At 39.2% G+C, this 22,465-nt stretch overlaps 1 protein-coding gene across 1 annotated transcript in view; it reads left to right on the forward strand.

The window, feature by feature from the left end:
• MOCOS (molybdenum cofactor sulfurase) overlaps positions 1-22,465 on the forward strand; it is a 219,387-nt gene that overhangs the window by 111,305 nt on the left and 85,617 nt on the right. The window contains exon 5 of the mRNA XM_010583594.1: positions 12,709-12,785. Coding sequence (XP_010581896.1) covers positions 12,709-12,785 — 77 coding nt within the window. The remainder of the gene's footprint in view (positions 1-12,708; positions 12,786-22,465) is intronic.

Below are 22,465 nucleotides of genomic sequence, written 5' to 3' on the forward strand. Positions count from 1 at the left end.
TTCCATGACAATTAATCTAAATAAAATTATCTTTTTATTCCTCACCACCACTACAGGAGACCTTCCTTACTGGAAGCATATGGAACTACTCAATGTGGTGTATTGTCAGGCTGGTAAAACATGCATACAAATTTATAAGAAAAAAAAAGCTGTTATTAAACATTTCTTTTGCTCTTTTCTCAGTAGTCTATGCAACTGATGTTGCACAAGACAGTGCCACCTTAATTGGGTGTCAAATGGAACTGACTTGGTCAGAGGAAAATCGTCAAGAGGGATGACTCCGGGGTTTTCAGGGGTTCCCAAAGTTACAAACTTCTGTGTTTATGTTATTTTCATATGCAGTTTCATAAAGTGAGATGAGTTGCTATTCTGGCATTTCCTTTTATTGGATTCTTAGGAGGTGCAAAAACCTTCCAGGTCATGTAATCAACCTCTTTGCAGTTAAAGACACCCACACTATATAATCCCTTCTTTATACTGAGCCTGTGTGCAGAATGAGGGGGAGACCTTTGGCACAGGGAAGGGAGGGCATGTTGGTTTTGGTTTGTTCCTGCTACTCCTGTTGGAAAATTGTTCTGTAATTTCATATTTTGGATGGACACAAGACTTCTAATTTGCAGTCTGTATTACCTTGTGGTCAGTTTGGTCATTTATCTGCATTTTGTCCTGTAGCTCTTTTTCCTCCCTGGTTGTTACCCACCTTCTCCATCTCTAGACCTACCAAGAGCAGTTCTGCTTAGCTTTAAATTTCCATACTAAGCAAACTGAACACTTCTATAAGATGTCCTTTCTTTTTCCCTGATCATCATACGCAGCATGGCACAGAAAATCTTATCAGACCTTTATTAATGGTGCTAATATTTTTCTATTTGTAAGTCCTCGCATGTTTTCTTGTCTGTCGTGCTGATGGCTGATAACTGATCTGATCGACTAATAAATCTGATGTTTCAGATGACACTCTTGCAGTTCATGGCAGAAGTTAATGTCAGTAATCCCTAACTGCATAATAGGGTTTATGCATGATGATGTATTTATCATGCATTATGGCATATTATACGTTTAATCTTGTTTCTGGTTTTAGGGTTTTCAACATTATCTGTTTCTTACTGCACACAATACACAGCCCCATCCTCTGCATTGACAATCTCCAGATTTCACGTCAGCAGCCTGTTTTATCTTCACATTCCTACCTTTTATGCCAGGATCGCTACTGAGATTACTAAAAGAGATCCTTGTCCCAAAACCAGTGCTTGAGGAACTAAACAGGTAACCTTATCCTAGCTTAATAGTTCCCCTTTCAGCACAATTTCTCAGCCTACTGTAGCGCTCTTCTAATATTCCTTATTCTGTAATATCTTCTCATATGGCACTAGAGGTAATGTTTTACCGAAATCCAGATAAATGAGTTCTGCATTTCCTTTGCCTAGAAAAATAATGTGCTCTTAAGATGGCAGCCTCTCTGGGCTTGATTTTCCATTGGCACAATCCATGGTGCATTTGAACGTGGGTTTTTTTACTCGTTTAATTGTCCTTTTATTCAGAACTTGTTTTCAGACATACATAACACGGAGGTCAAGCTAACAGATGTGTTGTTGCCTGGATCACTCTGTTTCCCTTTCTTCAGTAGAAATATTGTGTTTTCTGTTTTCCAGTCCTGATTTGACAAATTTGTTTACTGGCCTGTGTTATTGGACTTGGGAGTTTTTCATGCCAATTTCTTACTATTCTGGGACATAGTTTGTCTGTCTGCCTGTGTTCAAGTACATTAAAACCTTTGAAGTGAGTTTCCACACCAGTTGCAATAACCAATTTTCACACTTTCCACGTACTTTCAGCCATGAGTCACCCTGTCCTGACCTATGTTTTTCATCAGAGTCCTTGTTAAAAACTGAAGCCAAGTACTCATTTAGTTTTCAGACCCTTTTTCCTCTTCCAGCTCTTTGTTTCTTGAATAATAATCACAGCCCTTTTCTTTTTATTTATATTCCTTATTTCATTATATATTATGTGTGTTATTATATATTATTTATATTTTTCTTTGATTTTATATAAAGAATAATTTTCTGTTCAGTTTAGTTTGCTTTGTCAGGGCTTGGCTCTTGGGAATTCTCACTTTATCCCTGTGCTTTCTATCTTTCCAGCTGTAGCTTTCTTCGCTGAGCAGCACTTTTTCGGATTCCGTATCAGGTTTTATAAGCAGTGCTAAAATCTCTCTTCAGAGGTTTTTTGGGGTTTTTTTTTGGTGCAGGTTTTTGCTGGAGGCTTTATCTAAAGTTAATTTTCTTTCTTTTTTCATTCTTTTGGGATGCAAATTCTATGCATTTTTGAATCTCACCTTCAAGTAATTTTAGGTCTCATCTATATCTAAGTATCTGATGACTTCAGTTTTCCTGACCAAGTAATTTCATTAATGTCTTATTTTGCCCCTATCACATTCAGAACCTCCTTTGAGGCTGCTTATCTGTCTGTGCCACATAAACTTCTAATCCCTCTGACCAGGGTTTCTATCAGTCAAAGTCTTCCATCGTGTATTGTATAACTGTAAAAGCTGTTTTTCAGATAATTATTTTATTTGTAGCAGGTTTTGTTTGGTTTTGGCTCTGATGTTAAGGAGCAATTGAACCTAACCATTTCTGTTATCTTGGTTTTGCTTGTAGGAAAGTTATAGTATTTATTTCTGTGAGAGTGGTAGAAAAATATCTGGTTTTTCCTGCATAGCTACATAGCCTGTAGCAGAATCTCAGCAACTAGTCCTGCTTGTTTTGAACATCTCACTAAGAGATCTCAATTCAAAACATTTCTGTTTTCTTCACCACCATCTCTCTTATATTTATGTGTTTTCTTTAGCACATGTTTTCTATTTGTGGTTATTTTTCTACCACAGACTAATGTCAAGCGTCCTACAGAGGCTCTAATCCCTCTGTTTTGTAGCCCACGTACTTTGTCTTAGCTTATAAACATCTCTGCTTTTTCCACCCACTCATTATCCTGGTTTTGATTTGGATGATAGCTGGGATGGTATAACTTACATAACAAATGCTTCTATGAATATTAAACTTTTTATTTCTCTCTTGATACACATACTTCTAACCCTCTGCTGTTTCTTTACCTTGCTGACTCCTCATCTACCTGACTCGTGCTCTTTTCTGTCAAAGCCAGCGATAGGAGTCATCTCTCTGTGCTCCCTCCTTCAAGCATCAGCAATGCCAGGTAACATGCCAGAATTTTCCCCGAGTCCTTGAAGGAATCGTTAGTTGAGGCGATCCTTTCTTCTGGACTTGGATGACTGGAAGACCTCCAGAACTTCCTCCAGTTACTGACCTTATCAATGCAGGTCCAGGACACCTGTGAAAGCTAAAGCAGCTACCTTTGTTTATACATGAGCACCTGATATTCCTGGGGTCTCCATCACTGCCCTCCTGTTGAAGAGGAGAGGCAATTGCGTGGAAAGGGTTCTTGGCTTTCTGCAGTATAAGCTGCAGGCTACTTAAACCACTGAGAAATTAGGAGTACTTGCTAATTCAGTATCACTGTTGTGAGTTCAATTTTCTGGAAATCTGGTAACTCCCAATATCCAGACTAAGCTTGGCAAATCAGAGTAGGTCCTTCGAAAGAAAAGTAATTTACTACTTCAACTTCCCTGTCCTCATCTTACGAGTGAGATGCTACCTGTTGACCTCACAGGGTAGTGTGAAGTCTTAGCAAGCCTCATAACAATGCTGAAAATCTGAGGTCTCAAAGTGGAGACATAGCTTGGTAGGTTTTACAGTAAAAGAGTTGATTACCAAGATGCACCTGGTTTGGTGTAGCATATCTTACTATGTAATTTTTTTATTTTTTTTTCCAAGCATGAGGGCAGGGCAGAAAGAATCCCCCCCCCGCTCCCCCCATGAAAGTCTCAGTTGGCTGCACCCTGTAGGCCTAAAAAGGTTGCATGTATACCTTGGAATGCCTTATTAGCTGAAGCCTTCCTTGTATTTGTGTTTTCTCATTCTGCTTTGATGATTTTACTGTTATCACAAAGGTCTCAACATGCAAACTAGCTAATTAGACCTTATTCTGAACTTAAGTTGTTTTATAGCAGTAATTTAATAATGCCAGTCCTATCAAGCTGCCAGCCTTTCTGGGTACACAAGGTGTTGTTGTACATATATCATACAATAAACTGAATTTAGCTGCTTAGTACTTACTTGTTACTTCTTGTAGTTGGCATATGCCACCAACTACAGGCAGTTCCACATACGTGCACATTCGCATCAGAAGCAAAAGACAACAAACACTGATAACATTATATTCTTGCTGACAGCTATTAAATATTCAGCACATGCATGAATGCTTCTGACATCCACTTAATACTCATTCCACTTTATAAAAAAGAAAGTGATTTCTTGCATGTAATTTATCTGAGTCGGTGATGAGTGGAAAGATGCTAAAAGTGCAGTTTCCCATGAAGACAGCTGCCGTGTGGATGTGTGGTTCAGAGTCCAGTTGGTGCGTGATGCCTTCAACGCTTCCCTTGTTTCCAGTGGAAGATCATTGGCCTCAGCCCATCAGCCCAGCGTATCCAGATCCCACATCATCATGAGCACATTTTGAGCCTCTGTCTTACTGACAGTACCAACATTGGAAATTCTTTAAGTTAGTTTTCAGGTTGCCATGAAGGAAGAGTAAACCTGCCCCAAGTGGTGGCTCAACACGTAATGGTTTAACACGATGGGCTTAATACTGAAGAACGTGTTTTCATTCACAGCCACGAATGGATTCTGCTAGTCTTAGGTCTACATGGCCTCTGAAAATTAGGTCTGGAAAGAATTTTTATTGCTAGAGAAAGAAGTTTCCTGGATGGGATCAGAGAAGTCTTTTCAAACACCACACCACCCCCCAACTGAGGAAATAAAGTGCTCAGAAGTTTTGCTGGATTCACTTTTATCTGCAGTGGAAATAAGGCTTATGCACTGCAGTAACCCCTGCTTTGAGGCACAGACCTTTCTATAAAATGGAGGCCACCCATTGGAAAGCAGTCATAGGGATTTTTCTCTATTATCTGAGGATAAGTTACTGCTAACATTATCCGAGGTCATTGATCTGGGTCTGCCTCACTGACACACATGATTAGACAGGGGTATTTTTACATGTGGATTTTTAAGAATAAATTCGTGTTCAAGTGGAGCCTTTTTTGTCTGCCAAATTTTAAATTGATTTGTCTTTACCAGTTCATTACGAAGTTATTCTTTATCCCCAAATGCACCTGTTTAAGGATGAAAGATTGCATCTCAATCTTCATGAGGAAATAAACAAATCTGTTTATACTGAACATGGACAAATGATTACAGCTGGTCAGATTATTGCCTCTGAAAAATGTATCTCCAGAATGTCTTTCATTCTTTCTTTCATCCTAAGGAGAAAATCAAAGAAAGGGCTTTGAATTTTTATTAATGATTCATTACTCATAACTGATCAGTGAACAGTTTATGCAAATACACTTTGCAAATTGCTCACTTTAACTATTACTTGGGGTTATATCTGGATATTGCCTTCCTGTGGGAAGCAGAGGTGTGAACATTTGGATTATTGATATTTAATCATGGGAGAATAATGCATATCAAATGTTAAACACTCAGACAGACACAGGAATCATTTGCAATACACTTGCTCACGCTGAATTGCACCTTAATGGAGTTCTTGTCAACATTAATAAGTTACAAGTTAAGATCAATGAGTATAAATTGCAAGCTAACTAGCTGATAGTTGAACATATTATTCTTTGAGGCCAGTTAATCAGCAGACCTCATGTTCCTGAAGACTTAAATGTAATATACCTCGAGGAAATACCCCTTTGCATGGTGGAATTTTAAAGGAAAAGATTATCTACCTTCTCCCCCTCTGCCCCATCAATGCCGTGAAACCACATTGGCCTATTTCGTGAATTTGGAAGCAAACCTTTGGCCAGTGACAAATGCAGTGCAGGGGTTTTTTGTGACCAATGACTCTTCTGGTGGGGAAAAAGAAAGTAGTTTTATTATTTTTTTGACTTTGGAGGGTCCGTGTAGGGGTTGGTGGGGGAGTATGTTATCCCTGAGATACAACTTATTCATCGTCGTGTGATTTAAATGCTTACAGGCAGAGCTCTTGTATAAATACTTTTAAAAAAATATATTGTAAACTATTAGTTGTAAAAATAATATTAGTAGGAGAAATCTAATTTTATTAAAAAATTGCATGCAGCTGAAAGTAAGTGTGGTGCATAGTTGTCAGAAGTATGATTTTTACTGAAAGGCAGAGCCCTGAGGAGCTGATAATCTGCAAAATCAGAATGTGTCATTCAGACTGATTTGAGTAACAGACTCAAGGATTGCTAATCCTTTGGTGCAAAAGGGGAAGATTTTTCTAGATATAGGTAGTGAGCAAAGTTACCAGTTAGAAGTTCACAAATTGTACATAAGGGAGAGATGCAGAGGGTCATTTGAGAAATAAAAATGGATTGATTTATTCATTCAGTTTTCTCCTCCACAAGTGGCAGTTGTTCAGGCAGCGGATAAGCATTCTCTTTTCATTGCGTGAGAAACAATCATTGCTCATGAACGTGTAATGTGCCACTAACAGAGGTAAAAAGGAGTTGCTGAAGTGATGAGAGTAGGTGTCTTATTCAGAGGTCTATAATTTATTACTGCCCTCCTAGCATTTAAATTCTTGGCTTACTGTAGCATACTCCTGTGCAGGCAGTTATGCAAAAGTTAGATTATTATGAAAGCATAGCTTAATGATAGAACACATGCCTGTTACAACAGGCTATCTCCTACTTCTACTTACTTGCTTCAGTGGCATTCACCATGTGAAACAAAGATATTTAATCCAAAGGGAGTGTGTACTTGAGGTTAGTGATCTGAGGATTAGATCCTGTTCCAAAGGTTTTACTAGTAGAGGATCAAAAAGCCTACAGATAAATGCTTGGTCTTGTGTGATGCTGCCTTAAAATTCAGCTGTTGGTGTTAACGTGACCAGGGTTTCACCCAGTTAAGAAGGTGACTAATACAGACAACTGGCAAATTGCTAAAAATGAAGAGCATCGTCTGTGGGAGACAAAGCCGGATCGAGGGGAGCATGTCCTCTGGAGAGCCACAAACACCCTGGAAAGGTACCTGAGAACTTTGTCTCAGGAGGAGTTGATAGATGTGCTGAAGAGCAGAACAGGGCCCTAAAGGTTTCATAGACTGGTAATGATGTATTTTAAGTTAGAGAAAAGCAAAACAAATATAGCTGCTTTTGCAAATGTTGGGTTTTGATGTTGGAAAGCAGTGAGACCAATTAAGATCCATTCTCTTGCTAATATCAGAGATGGCAATTACTAACCTAAGAACACAAATATGACTGAAAACAGCCTGTTCCTACAGCCATAAGCCTGACGCTGTATACCCTTGGTGCTATTGTAATTCCAGCAAATGTCAATTTAGAATAAACAAGTAAATGTATGATATGTAAAACTTAAATTTGCCAAGACAGTTGTTTCATGTGGAGGTAATATGGAATATCTCTAAGACGTGAAGAATAGGATCTGAATGAACTACTTTTAAATGCATACCAAGAACCTCTCTGTATTGTTGTACTTTTTAATTAGATGAAAATAAATGAATTGAAAAGATGAAAGGAACTCGTGTAACATCTCACTTCAAAGGGCAGCTCCACTCTTGAGGAGTGTTTGAAAAAAAGAAAAAAGAAAAGAAAAGCAGCTTATTCAAGAAATATGCTTTCTCTGTGGATTTGGTTTCACTCTTACCTGCTTTAGAAACTCAGGAATGACTTCTGCTCATTTGACCTAAATGGAGTCATTACCCCAGCGTAGAGGAGAGTGGAAGCTGGCTGACAGTGATGTTCCCCGCTGCGCTCCTTCGTTGCACTTTGCATTGACTCAGCAATGCTCTCAAATGAGCAGGATTATTTTTGACCTTGTGATGGGATTTTTATCAGAGTTTCAAAGCTCTGGACTGCGCTCTGGGCAGAAATTGCACATGTGCTCTGTGTCTGGACTTACTTTGTCTGGGCAAATGAATTGAAAAAAAACCCAGCTGAACCACTCATCTGCCTGCTAAGCAAGTCAGCCTTCCCAGAATGCAGAGGCAGGTGCTCCCACCCAAAATACCTAAAAGCTGTGCCTTGTATACTTTCCATATACAGAATAGCTTATGTATGCAAGATATTTCACCATTTCAGCATTGGCTGATTGGTTTTGAGGGCCCTTTTGGACTCCTGACTTAAGTCAGTGCTGTCCAACTCCAGGGTATTATTTTTGCCTTCCACCAAATTTTACTCATAAATCTTCTCTTTAAACAAGAGTTGTTTGTTTAGCCCTTAAGAACTTTATTTCCAATCACACCTGCCCAGGCCATGACTCCTGTCATCTTATTTCCCTGTAAAGGTGACCTGGCTGAGGAGAGGATGAATTCAAACTGCCCAAGATGTCACAGTTTCCTTCCTTGTTTCAGTTGCCCTGAAGTGTGGGATGGTGGCTTTAGAAAATAACATTTGTACGCAGAAGCTTAACAGAAGTGTCAACAACCAGTTGAAAAAGGATTCAAAGAAAGACTAGCCTATCTCCATCTCTAGGGAGATCCTAAAGGTGGGACCTCTCTCTGTAAGCAATAGTCTTCTCTCATGACTCAAAGGAAAAAGCAGAGGTCTTGTGTGACTTGAAAAAGAAGAGCAGCTCATCAGCTTCATAACTCCTTGATAGATTTAGGCAAGCTGCTCTGTTTTTTATTATGCCACGAGCTGTTTAACCAGTTTGTCGGATAGCAGGTTAATGTGAAGTGCTATCAGCTTTTTCACAAACACAATCAGCTAAGCAATTGAGCTCATCCCAGATGTGATTAAGTGGGATCAATTATAATAAGAACTAGATAAGAGAGGTAAGCTTGTTGTTTCTTGGGTTGGTATTCTGCAGTATTAGCCTCTCTAAGTATCCCTTATACATCATCAGCTGCAAAACCTTTATTACTTCAGGAAACGGCTTCTAGACTGGCATTCAAATGAACTTCATCCTAAACTGATTATTCTAACTCTGGAACTGCCATTGAGTAGGGAAACAATTCATTTGAAGCATCAATTGCATCAAACAGAAAAGTAGCCATTGAAGTCAATGTTTTGCAATGTAAGGAGCATGTTTGCTCTCAATGTTAAATACACTTAGATATTCTGAGACCGCGCTCTTTTTGTGTCAAGAGGGGAATAGCTACCTTTCATAGCATCATGTTTTGCGATGGTACTAAGTAAAATTGCTGTAGCACTTAAGGCTTAATTTGCTAAATATCAGAATTTATAGATTTGCTAAATATCAGAATTTATAGATGATTCCTGTAAATTTTTACATGAAATTGCGAATCAGGTGTTCAGTAAATCTGAAGAATATACGTGAGAGTCAAGTGCACTGAAAGTAGTGTAAATATACATATTATACAAATAACGAAGTGTTAGCGCTTTTTTTATCAGAAAAGGAAAGCTGGTAATGTAGAAATAGAAGGGGCCATGTGAACATACAAAATACAAGAGAAGAATGTTGCAAAATAGTCCATGTCTAAATTGTAAGAAGAGAGACTTTACCATATCTTTGAGCAAATATTTTTAGCATTATTTTCAATTCTTTCATGGCTTCTGGTTCTTGCAGTGGAGCTCCCAGCAGGCAATTTTTTTGTGATTCAGAAAGAATAAATAACACGGGTCTGACAAAACAATGCAGGATGCATATACTGCCACGATTGTGCTGTTCTGGAGTATAATGTTCGACCAAAACCCCCCAATTGTGTTTGCTTTCTTTTTTCTGAATGGAAAGAGATTCCTAAGCTCTGGGCTATTTCCATAGAAATCTTTAAGATCTTAGAACAGTAACATGGTTCACGCATCTCGTCTATTGCTTAGCAATGGATGTACTGCGGTTGTCTGCTTAGTTAATAATCACATCTACTGAACAGAAATCCAATTTTTGCTTCCCCTTTTTCTATAGGTAAGATTTGGAGGCCTTTGAAGATCTAGGCTGGCACCTTTGTTGCCCTTTCAAGTGCTTTTCTATTCTGATAATGATAAGGTTGTTGAGGGTCGTGCAGTCTTCTTGATGGGCTCGGTGCCAGTGTCTCTGATCTGGTCTTTAGTTCCCAGTGTTTTATTTGCTTTGCTGGCCATTGCCAGTAACTGAGCAGGGCAGGTCAATTCACCCTCACAGATCCTTTCTGTAATCTGTCCTTGGCAGCCGTGTCGGACCACTGTGACATTTCCTGCAGCCACTGCAAATTTTTAATGTTTTTCTGCATTTAATTCCAAAACTACTGTTAGCCTCTGCCTTATCTCTTCTTCCTCCTCCTCCCCCTTTTTTTCTGGCTTTTTGGATAGAGTATTGCTTCCCTCAGATACTGGTCCACAGGTCTCTGTGAAAACCTTCCTGGTGTTAGGTCTCTTTCAAATCACCAGTGACCACTTTAAATTTAATCACTGACAGCCAGTGAGGTTTCTTCCCTAAAGTTCCGGAGCAACAGACTTTGCTATTAATTATTACTAGGCAAGATTTAGAAATTCCTTAGAAGGATTCTTTGGCCTATGTTCTGTTGAAATATGTGAGCATGAGTGGTCTCTTTTGGGCCATTCATCCTTGTAGCAGACCACCACTTTTCTCTTGCCACTTGGTTTATATTTATTTGCTGCCTCTATCTGTCGTCTTTCATCCCAGCTGAACATATTACCATATACACAATACTCTTGCATTATTCTTTTGAGTGGAACTTTACCAAATATTTTTTGGAAGCTTTATCTGTCCTTCACCTGACAGTGTCACTTGCAGTGTTTAAATTATTTGATAACTATAGAAAAATTAAATAGAATATAAGTAAGAAAAATCACTGTAGAAGTGAGAGCTATTATGCTATTCTATTGAGGTTTATTTTATTAAAGAAAAAGCATTTGAAGTCTGACATTTTTAACCTTTGAGCCTTTTCATAATACATACTTAATTGTGGCACCAAAAGCTTTTTACATGCATTATGAAAAATTATATACATCCAGCAAAAAAAAAGTAATGCCCTGTTTTCTTGTCTATTATGTGTGGATGTGAAATCCTCTTGCCCGAGAGTGCTTCTATTGTGCTCCATGTTGTCCAGTGTCCTGGTTTTGGCTGGGGTAGAATTAATTTTCTTCTTAGTAGCTGGTACAGTGTTTTTTGGGTTTAGTGGGAGTATAATGTTGATAACACACTGATGTTTTAGTTGTTGCTAAGTAGCGCTTATCCCAAGTTAAGGGATTTTCATTTTCTCGTGCTCTGCCAGCAAGCAGGTGCACAAGAAGCTGGGAGGGAGCATGGCCAGGATAGCTGACCCGAACTACCCAAAGGGATATTCCGTATCATCAGACGTCATGCTCAGGATTTAGGCCAGGGGGAGTTGGCTGGGAGCGGTGGATCACTGTTCAGGCATCAGTCAGCAGGTGGTGAGCAATTGCATTGTGCATCACTTGTTTTTTTTCTTGGGGTTTATTTCTCTCTCTTTGTTATATTCATTTTCATTAGTATTATTAGTATTATATTTTATTGTTGTTATATTTTAATTTTACTTTCATTATTAAGCTGTTCTTATCTCACTTTTCAATGTGGGCATCATCAGACCTTTCTGAGAAACATTCAAGGAACACCAGGTCCCCATGAAGGTCTCATCCTCATGGTCAGAATTTAATTTTAAACTTGAACCATGAGATTTGGGGTTGTTGCTGGTGGGTTCATTTCCAGCATTAACTGTTACAGTTTTGGAAATAGCTCCCACCTTCTTAGAGACTTGCTGTGAGCCCAGGTTCAGCCTTACACGTTAGTGAGTTCTGTACAGTTTTGATTTCATCAGTTGTCAGCATTATTCCGCGTTCCCCTTTGTGGTGAAGCAAGCTGAACGATCACTCCTTAAAACTTCTTGTGGGCTGCCATGCACACAAAGCCTAAATAAAGCATATTTTGATGCTTGATATGCTGTCCCTTCTGCCCCCTCAAAATTCTCTTGGGCACCATTCCCTGAAGACATCCCCACCTTGGAGCTGCACCTTCTCCTTCTGAACTGTGCGAGTGACTGTAGTAGTTCATCAAATCTGGCATTTTTGTTTCCATTTGGTGTCTCCTTTAAAAGATGTTGGTAGGAGATGCGCCTTTTCCCCCACCTTTGTATAGTGCTCATGTTATAGGTCAGTTATTTTTAATTTCCAGGAGGAGCACGTGGAGGGAGATTTGTTAGTGATCTTCCTCTTTGCTCCAGATAAGGAAGGTCTCTTCTTGCCTTCTAACTCAACTGTGTTAGATGTAATCATGTTGGGGCGGGGGGCAAACACAAAGTCTCTACCTGTCTCCTCACCTATTCCCAACATTGTCAGAAGGTCATTTAGGACCTTGTGACATTAGCCCGTAAGACATAGCTGTTACCCATCGCTTTAAAAATCCAAAACCCACAAGTAGCCCACGCAGGGGAAAATACAACTTTCTGTGTGCAAGCAACTGTTCATATGAACCTCTATAGCTTTGAAGAATATGTTTTTGCCTTACAGGACACCACAAGACTGAAAGATGAATCCCTAAGGGAAGAGTTCCCACTCTGCAAGTTAGATTCCCTGAATATAAAGCAATAACTCAAAATAGGTTTAAAGTCTGTACTGTAGCTGCATGATTTGTTTACTGTGCTCATTTATTCCATTCTTTAGGTTTGAAGATGGCACAGTCTCTTTTCTTGATATCATTGCTCTGAAACATGGATTTGAAGTTCTGGAAAAACTCACAGGTCAGTTAACATGACTCTAATACTGAAGAGTGAAGTTCCAGATTTTATACTCGGGGCACAAGCCTGATCATATTTTCTATAGCTGTAGCTTAATTTTCCTTTCTAGATTTACTATCCATGTTCATCAGTGTGAAGATCAGACGTCACTGTCACTGGTTTATTCAGGTCTTATGTATTGAATTATTCCAGCCTGGTTAGGGGGAAAAAAAAAGTATCCAGACCGTTCTCCGCAAATACACACACAAAAACGCTGAAGTCCCAAATAAAACTTAGAGCTGATCTTCAAGCCAGAAGCTCTATGTGAAGGGTGACACTCATATGCCTTGTCGACTCCAGGTTAGCCCTCTGCTTGTTTGGCTCAGCACCCCAAATGCACAACCTCTCCGTGATCGCTGCCGTGGGACCGGGATTCTCCTGGAAGGGGCAGGAGATGTCACCTGGCCAGGGAAGCTTGCACCACTGGCTGTGCAGGAGGCTTGCACCATGGCACGCTTCCACATGTGGAGTGTGCCAGGTTAACAAAATATGTTCCCGAAATATGCGTTTCATGCTCAGGTATGCGCACAGTTAATGTGCAATGTCTGCACCTCCCTTCTCCGGTACGCTCTTTGATTTCCTATATAAAGGCATAAAGTGCATCATGATGTAAAAGAGGCCTGAGTCCATAGAGACACTAACTATGCTTTTTTAAGGCTGGTATAATTTCAACTAGTGTCTGTGGAGGTTTATTGTCAGGATTTATCTGATGGATTCTAGCTGCTTCTTCGTCGCAATGGAAGACTTTTGCGAGGAGTATTCTGTTAGATGCTTGAGGTCTTGCGCATGTGGAAATCAATAGCAGAGTTTTCATCCACTTCAGCAGGAGTCTGACTGAGCCCCAACAAGTGAGGATGCTTTGCTTTATGATGCTCTGCGTGGAGACCAGGGATCAGAAACCAGCCTTTAGTATACGTTCCTGTAGTATAAAATGCTTCTGAAAAATGTGCAATCTTAAACAAACGCATTCCCTTGTAAAGAGGGCTGACTGCTTTGGTTTAACGTGTAGGAGCATTGCCTGCCATAACGGGAGAGTTGATGACAGCATCTCCTCCGCTGCATTTCTCATCCATCTAAACCTCCTATTGGTACCTATTTCACTAAACAATTGAAAAATCTCTTGATACTAGACTGAGGGGAATACTTAGCCCTGAACCTGAATAAAGTGGATATCAGTGGATGAAAGGGTAGAATAGAGGTATGAATAAATAGTATGTTGAGACCTTTCAGGTGCCAAGAATGCCAAAAATGTGAATGTGGCTTCAAATTTTCACACTTCTAATCCTTTTGTAAAAAATAAAAAATAAAAAGTTAGGAATATTTCTATTTTCAATTTAAAAATGTATTTTTTCCACAGTGCCAAAATGTAGAAAGATAAAGAAAGATGAGAAAAATATAGGCTGAAAGAGTAAACAAGAAGAAACCTACAATGAGGAGAAATTCGAAAAAATAAATTAAAAATGGTTTTGACAAATATTTGAATTTTAAAGCTTCTGCACTGCTGGTATAGCCTAGGTACTTTGGTGGTCTCTAGTCAAATTCTGGAGTGCCATCCTGAAAAGCAGAAGTGCCAGCACTGCCTCTTTACATCTACAAGAGATGAGCGTAACTTACAGGAATCCACAGTGGAAGAGGAAATTAAATTCTGTAAAGGATTTTAATCACCACATGATCCAAGAATTTTCCGCAAAGTCAGGCTAGTCCTACACCATTATCCGTGACCCGAGATGAATTAAGCTTGTGTTCCAGATGAGTAGGAACTTTCAACATCTCCCTTCATGCTAAAACTTAGTGATTATGCTTACGTGTGTGTGCATGTAAATACAAAAATTTCCATCTGGTGTGGGTTTTTTAATTAGAATTTAATCCTATGGAAGAGAAATAAAAAAAAAATCACCACGCATTTTGTGTGCCCACTCTTTGAAGCTGATGTGAAGGGTGACTGCAGTGCTCCAGCTTCCTCAGCCCCGTCACATCTCTGTTCGCTCTTCTGCATTGGCTGTGAGATCAAGGCTACCTGGATGCCTGCGGTGTAGCACCGCAGCCTACAAAGCCATACCTGCTGTCCGGAGCAGTTTACCTTACCAAACGTTTAGCTCCTCAGTTTGTACAGCCGTTGAATATATCTGTGCCTGGCAGGACCGATGCACCAAGAGATTCAGTGCTTTGCAATTGCCATTTTCCTCTCACCGTCCTTTTCTCCCCTGCACATCATTGAGAACGTTGGAGTTTTGCAGGTTATTTAATTTCTGTCAAAGGTCCACTGTTCCTTTTGAACAGAGATTATTGGCATTTGTGTGTGTACAAAAAAAGTGTTGCATGCTGTAGAAACACTTCATAATCCAGAAGGACTGCAGATTTGTTTTAAACCACTTTATGCATATTTTTTCCACTTCAACGGTCAGAGTTTTCAGTGGCAAAATGCACTGTCAGATATGAACCACTTCTGCATCTCCCTTTGCTGTAGCTCCTGGAGTATTTGCTTTGCACTCCCCCAGCACAAAGATTCTCATTCTGGGTTGGAAATAGCCTGGAGTAGAAACAAGCAAAATAAAAAAAAAAAGTATAGTTGTTATTAATCGTGTCCTTCTGTGTAATAAAAGCACTGCTGAAGTTCTTGTGGGATGCATTGTAGCTGGATTGTACCAGTGTAATTACTGAAGATGGGGAGGGAGATAACTAATAGAAGGTAAATCAAAGTTTCAGCATTAGGCAGTGGTGTGAAAAATAGAGATCTGTTTTTGAGTCTGATATCGTCTGACTTAAATCCTTGACCTGTCTCAACTTCCATTTAACAACAAGGCATATTTCGTGCCAGAGTTACATCATGATGTGTGTGTATATTTAGCCATTTTCAGAGGTCTTGCATCTATATGATTTTTAAATTTAACCTTAGCTGGTATGTGTTTTTTATTAGTAAATTTTCATCAGTTTTACAAATGAAACTAAGGTACATAATTTGCAATTATGTTACAAGGAGCACTTTAATTATAATGTCTTTTCAGGAAACATTCATTCTCTTCACAAGAAAATATATATATTGGAAGAAATTTTAAAATGCAATCTAAGTCTCCTAAGGATGATGAATTGAAAGTTGTTTTTAAATGCACTGGATGCTTCATTGGTTGTTGGAGAGTTAAGGTTGTGTTGGCTTCCATAAAGGCAATTATACCACATAACAGCCAAAGCAAAATATAGTGCAGGATGCTAAATGGTGAGGCTAATTTTGATTTTTTAACTTGGTCTTGGGGACTTTTGAGTTGTGTTTTGCCCTGTAATAATTTTTATCATCCTCTGGTAGATCAAGGACTGGTTGCAGCCAGTGACGGGATGTTGGGCAGCCTGTGTTTAGTGGTACTGCATAGATTCTCATGTGTGTTGTGTTTAAACACTTAGGGTTATGCAAGTCATCCAGTTTAGGGCCAGAAAAGTATTTTCTCCTCAGTCAGATGGGCAGGGATTACTGGGATTTCTTCTCCTGTGTGGAATTTGTGACTTCATCCTCCCATTAGCTGTGTATGTCACCTAAACTTGGACCATGGGTGTGATGCTTGTGAATTTTACTGCGTTCATCCTTGGTGCTGCTTTCATTCATAATTTTAATGCATTTGGAGTTTTCCTTTTAAAAGTTATAAGATTGAAGATGGCATTAATACGTGTGTTCTGGCTTATGATATATAGGTGTGCCAGAAGTGGATGTTCCATTTTGGCTGGCATTTATGAAATTCTTCATTTTAGGGGGAAATCCTTCCCTTGGTTTAAGAGAGAGAATGAATCACTGATGAAATTTTTGCTTTCTCTATGCCAACTATTTGCCACAAGATGAACTTTAATGTAAAAGAAACCTGGGCAATTTGTACTAACAACCTCACTTCACTGCTCATAATTAACACCTTCTCTAACTGTACTTGAGAGAGAGTTATGGGTTGTTGGATTTTTTTTTTTTTTTTTTTTTTACCCCGAGAAAAAATGTTTGATGAGTTGACAGTAGGGAGAAGATGCTCCATCCACACTCTAAATAGGAAAATATGGATACACTAAAAAGAAGGCATTTTAAATTCTGGCATCAGAAAGAAAAGTTTGACTTTGAAATGTGAAGGGAGTGCATAAGAGCTTAAAATCCAAAGGTATTCTGATTCCCAGATAATGACACTACTGGTATGTCAAAAGACAAAAATCTCTCCTCTCCTTTCATGGGTAGTGAGGTGACTGTTTTTAAATTTCTGTCCCAAAATGAACTTGGTTTAGACAACAAACTAGAAATTAAGTTATTTATTTACTGCTAACAGTTCTTGCTGCTAGCATGTTACGTCAGTCCAGGTTTTCCTAGCTTTCTTTTGTGACTTGACTAATGTAAACTAGACATCATCTGTACCCTTGAAAGCAGAGCAGAACAGCTAGAGCATGATTTGAGAAGCTTTAAAAAAGTGAGTTGCCAGAAGAAATCCTGCCAAGGCTGCCTTTGCAGAGTTTAATCTGTATATAAGGTTTCTTTCTGGAAATAAAAACTGCTTTTATGTTTTGGGTTTTTTTAGTATGCATTTGCTAATATTGATGTGGATTGCATTCACAAACTGCCTAATCTGTGAAGAGACCTAGGAAAGAACCAAAAATGTCAGAGTCATTCCTCAGACCTGTAGAGATAACACAGGAAGAGGCAGTACTGCACATAAATGTCTTGGGTGTTTTTGCATAATACAGCTGGAGAGAAAAATATGCTTCTTGGGAACTAAAAGAAGGGGAAAGTGTCTTTATTATAAGCTGAGCTGATGAAGAAAAAGTGCAGCACAGCTGACAGAAAATATACTCTTGGCAAGAGATAATTGTTCTGTGTTCAGACAAAAGAGTTAACAAGACTTCTGCGGTGAAGGCATTTGATGGCATCCAGCGATATTACAGGGGACAGATTTGCAGCAGAGTCTTTTCATGCTTGGAAGACTTCTGGGAAGAGGATTCTGGGGCAGCTAATAACTGGGGGATCCCCACAGGTGCTCTTGCATTGGCTGCGGCTTGCCGAGGCAAGAAATGGCAGGGAGCGTCAGTGTCCAACACTGGCAGGCTTCTCACTCGTCACTCGGTGATAACTGAGCTCTTGAGGTCTGCAGCTACCGAGAACTTCTCCTTTGGCAGGGCTGTGTACATTGCAGGTCCCAAATATTAAAGGCTACAAGGAGAAACTTCAGGCAGATTTGGTTTGGTGGGCCTTATGTGTTTCCACGTGAAAGGATGTGGGAGTCGCTGATCTCATTCTTCTCACCAAGGAAGCCTTAACCCTGCCCTGTTGGGAGCAGAAGAGTCTCTTGTATGCTGGTTAGCGTGGCCTGTGCCTGTCTTTCCTCTTCCATCCTTCTTATGTGTCTAGTTTAATCCCTAGATGAAGAAGAGTATTGGGTGTCCTACTAGTTACACTTCCATATCGTAGATCAGGAATTACTTCTGAAGTTACTGGAACCTGCAATAATTAAGACCACGGTATGCACTTTGCTTTTTGTATGATTTGTACACCTTCATCTAACTGTTGGTTAAATCATTAGAGAAAAAAAAACACAAACCAAAACCAAACAGACATGGGGAAGAAATAGGAAGAACAGCATTTGCACGGGGAATATGGCAGCTGCTGGACATGTTAGTATCCTCAGTTATATTGTGTTGTGGGTCACAGTGTTGACTTTACTAAAGCCCCCAGAAATGCCAAAAGAGCCAGTGAATTAAAAGAACTATTTTTCTGGATCCTGAGGAGCGGCAAACTGCACTCCTACACCGGTCGTTCCCAAATACAGGATTTAAGACAGGAGTATGGTCATTAGTTGCACATTCTTGTCTGTTTTCTGTCTCTGCTAATCTTTTTTTTTCCCAACCCTGGTTGGTAACATAAGAATGTGGATGTCCCCATTGAGCTGGGGTAGCTATAAATCAGAGTTGTTAATGAGCTGATAAGAGCAGAGTTTGTCCATGTTAGTTGTTCAGTTTCTTCAAGATAGCGGGTGGTGATCTAACAAGAATGATAAAATCCTGGGCCTGCTCTCTCACTGCTCTATCACTGAAATCAGGAGAGGTATACAATAGTATACAACCAGGAAAGCAAGATGGGAGAACATTTAATAAACTGCAGTGATTAATCTATTTCTATATCTACTCTATTTATTTAGTTCAAAATAAACCATTGTGTTCCTAACCAAAGAGATTGAGGATTTTTTAATAGTACTACAGCAAATGATTAAGCAATCAGTATGGTTTTTATTACATTGCATGTGAATCCCATTTATCCCTGACTTAAACTGTGGAGCCTCATTCCTATTCAGATCATCCATTGAATGAGGTTGTACTAATGTGAACACCAACTATACAGTGTAAATTTCTTGCAATTCTGTGGACCTTACTGCACATGGGATAATACAAGAAAGGTGGGTTTTCTGCCTTACATCAGATGGTTGCTGTGAAACTAAGCCCTGACCTACTGATGAAGCAGAACCTTTACACAGTATTGACCTGCACTTGTTCATTTTCAGGTTCATTTTCAGAGTTTGTGTTTCACTGTGAGGACCTCATATGTGTGGGCACTCTTATGAATGCTTCCATTGAAGTCAATGGGGCCATGAAAAGAAGGCTAATGTAATGGCGGGAGAGCTAGATGAGGACTTGGGAGACTTGAGTTCCTTTCCTCGGCCACAAAATTTACTTGACTTTTACTAAATCCTATAGATAATCTTGAGGGGAGCAGGGAGTTAGGTAACTAAATGTGTTTCCAGATCTGTATTTAATCTCTGGGTGGGATTTATCTTATGTTGCTGTCAGCACCTACATTTGAGGTGACCGTTTAGATTCCCACTGCAATCAGTGGAACAGACAGTACTTCACCAGCTCGATCCCTCTGACCTCTTTTGGAAATTTAGAATGAGAGGAGTTACAGCCAGTAATACCAGTTCTTCTCATTGTCTGTTAAGGGAGGTTAGATGATTAGCTTAGTGTGGTATAGGACATTTCTTCACTTTTACATAACTTTCCTGCTAATGATCCCATTGGGACTAGAAAGCTGAACTGTCAGATTAGTTGAGGTGGAAATAGTGGTTTGGGTTTTTTACCTTCCCTTACATCTGTGGCTTGTGTTGGGAAGGGCAGGTTCTACATTTCTCGTGGTTGAAATAAACCAGTAAAGCAGAACAGGGAATGCACTGGAAGAAGCCTGAGGAGTATGAAGGCTCAGCATGAGGTTTTCTATTTGTGAAACCCTTATCTGTCTATTATTCTGTGAGTGATTTCTGATTTGCAACGTATATTTCGTGCTTCAAATCCAAGCTTATTCAGGTAGATGTTGCTTTCTCTGAGAGGGAAAGGTTCACAGTCTGACAGCAGACAAACTATCCTGCAAAGGCAAAAAACTTTCTGTCTCCAGGGTGAGAACGTCCATGTTATGGTAAAACAGTCAAAAAGATGTCTTACATAAAGAGTGGGTATGTACAGCTGACTTCAGAAGTCTGTGATCGTTTTCATTTTCAAATGACTGGTTAAAGCGGATTAGGAGGAAAGAAAGCTCAGTTGGTTCTTTTGCATCAAAAGAAGCCGTTGTTGGGACTGTGGTTAATTTATTAGGAAAGACATGCTCAACAGAGCACACATTTGCTAATGGCTGTAGGTGAAATGAAAACAATTAAAGAATCAGTATTACAAAATGAGCAAGTAGGTGAGGCAGTCTTGTGCAACTGTCTGGAAGTACAGCCAGGCACATACGATGTATTTGGAAGTCAAGTTTGAATTAATGGATGTGGCCTACCTTTTTTACTGTAGATACAGAATCTCTTCCCAGTTCTGCCTGAGGTAGCATTGTGAAATCCATCACTTTCAATAAATAAAGCGGGAGAAATTGTTGTAGCCTATGTCAAGAGAGAATGGGTGTAAGACCCAACTCCTCAATAAAGGCCATAGGAATATTAACAGCAGTCAAGAGTAATGAAACTCTGATCCCCTGGTTCCTACACCAATCCAGCATTGCCTACACACGGCCAAAGGATGTCTTCAAGAATTACTTTCTGCCTGTAATACCCTTCTCCCTAGATCATTTTCTGTGTCAGATATAGTTAGGATCTGAAGGAATTGTCATTTTCACCACAAAGTTGTCATTATCGTTGCTAAGAGATAGATATAAATTCCTGTGGGACCATATTTTTCAAAGCAGAACAGAAGTGAGGGCTTTTAGACTTGGGTGCAGACCTTCCAAAGACTTTCTGATGCTTAAATTGATTGATCAGATTAGGGTCCTTGTTGTTCTTGGAATACCCTTTTAAAATGGGAAAAAAAATAAAAATCTTGTTCGGTTGTATTCGTAAAACCTGTATAAGAAATACTCAAGAATTGTCTCTGTATACTTTTCGCTAAAAAACAAAACTGAAAGGGAAATGGAGGATAAAATTACACATAAATTAATTCCATTACATTTTAAACAATATAACATATTGCTAATTAATTTTTGCCATATCTTGATATAGTAAAAAGGAAATAAAATGTTACCTTGTAGATACTAATTTCCTTGACTGATACGTGAACAGTTTTCTTACCGACATGCACCTGGAAGATGAACCTTGACAGGGCGGTGAAATAAATTTAGTTATACGAAAAACTAGAGCATGCTGTGATTAGACAAGGGATCAGTGTTTTGGCATTTGCGGGAGAAGGTCTGGCTGGCATTAGGGATGTGCACTTCAGCCATCCCTCAGCAGATCTCAGGGTCCCATTCTAGTGCGTGCTGGCTACCATAGCAAGGATTACCTTATTTCATTTATTACATTTTTAATTTCCTAGCTAACTGGATCCAGCTGTTTCAGCCCTTCATGCAACACAGAGATTTTATGCTAAATCCAAAGGGGCTAAATTAAAGCGAAAGGAAATTTGCATATTGTGTGAAACTCTACTTGTTCAGCAGATCCAGATTATGTGGTACTAATCACAAACACTAGATAGAGTAAATCCTCTTGAAGTCACCCTGGGGTTAAGTCAAATGCTTTACACTCTTTGACACATACCCATGAAATATGTAATCAAGTCTGTTTGACGTTCTCTTCTAATTATGTGTGTGTATTTTAAGCAGATGCTTTTCCAGCTGATCTGCGCCTTTTGAGATCTTTTTTTCATTATTAATCAGAAAATCACGCTGTATGTTAACGGCAAGTGCTAATTATGAGAAACTAATATTAGTTTCTTTGCTTAGAAGCTGTGCTTTTGCAAATAAGACCATTGCCAAATAACATATAGATGTTAAGAAAATGTAAGAACCTCTGAACGTTATCCATTGGGGCATAATTATTCTACCATGTACTGCACTATTTCAGCCTAAAACTAAAATTTATTCTTCCACATACTGATTTTTTAGTCTGAAAAGAAATATTAAGTAAAGAAAGTTCTGTTGGAAGTAGGAATGGACTGCTTGTTTTCATAAAAGCTAGAATTTAAATGATAAAAATGTTTTTTCCCCCAAGACTACATTCATAACTTCTGTCAAGAATATTAATACATAAGCTTAGCCTTTCGTGAATTCTTCTTACTCAGCGAGATAATATCAGGAGACAAAATTAATATTTAATTAACTTGGGAGTCACCAAGTTTTTAAGCAAACCCCATTTTTATTGTGGCTATGTAAGAACAGTCTTCAG

This window comes from Haliaeetus leucocephalus, unplaced genomic scaffold (assembly GCF_000737465.1).
Source record: "Haliaeetus leucocephalus isolate CR32 unplaced genomic scaffold, Haliaeetus_leucocephalus-4.0 Scaffold915, whole genome shotgun sequence".
Lineage (NCBI taxonomy): Eukaryota > Metazoa > Chordata > Aves > Accipitriformes > Accipitridae > Haliaeetus > Haliaeetus leucocephalus.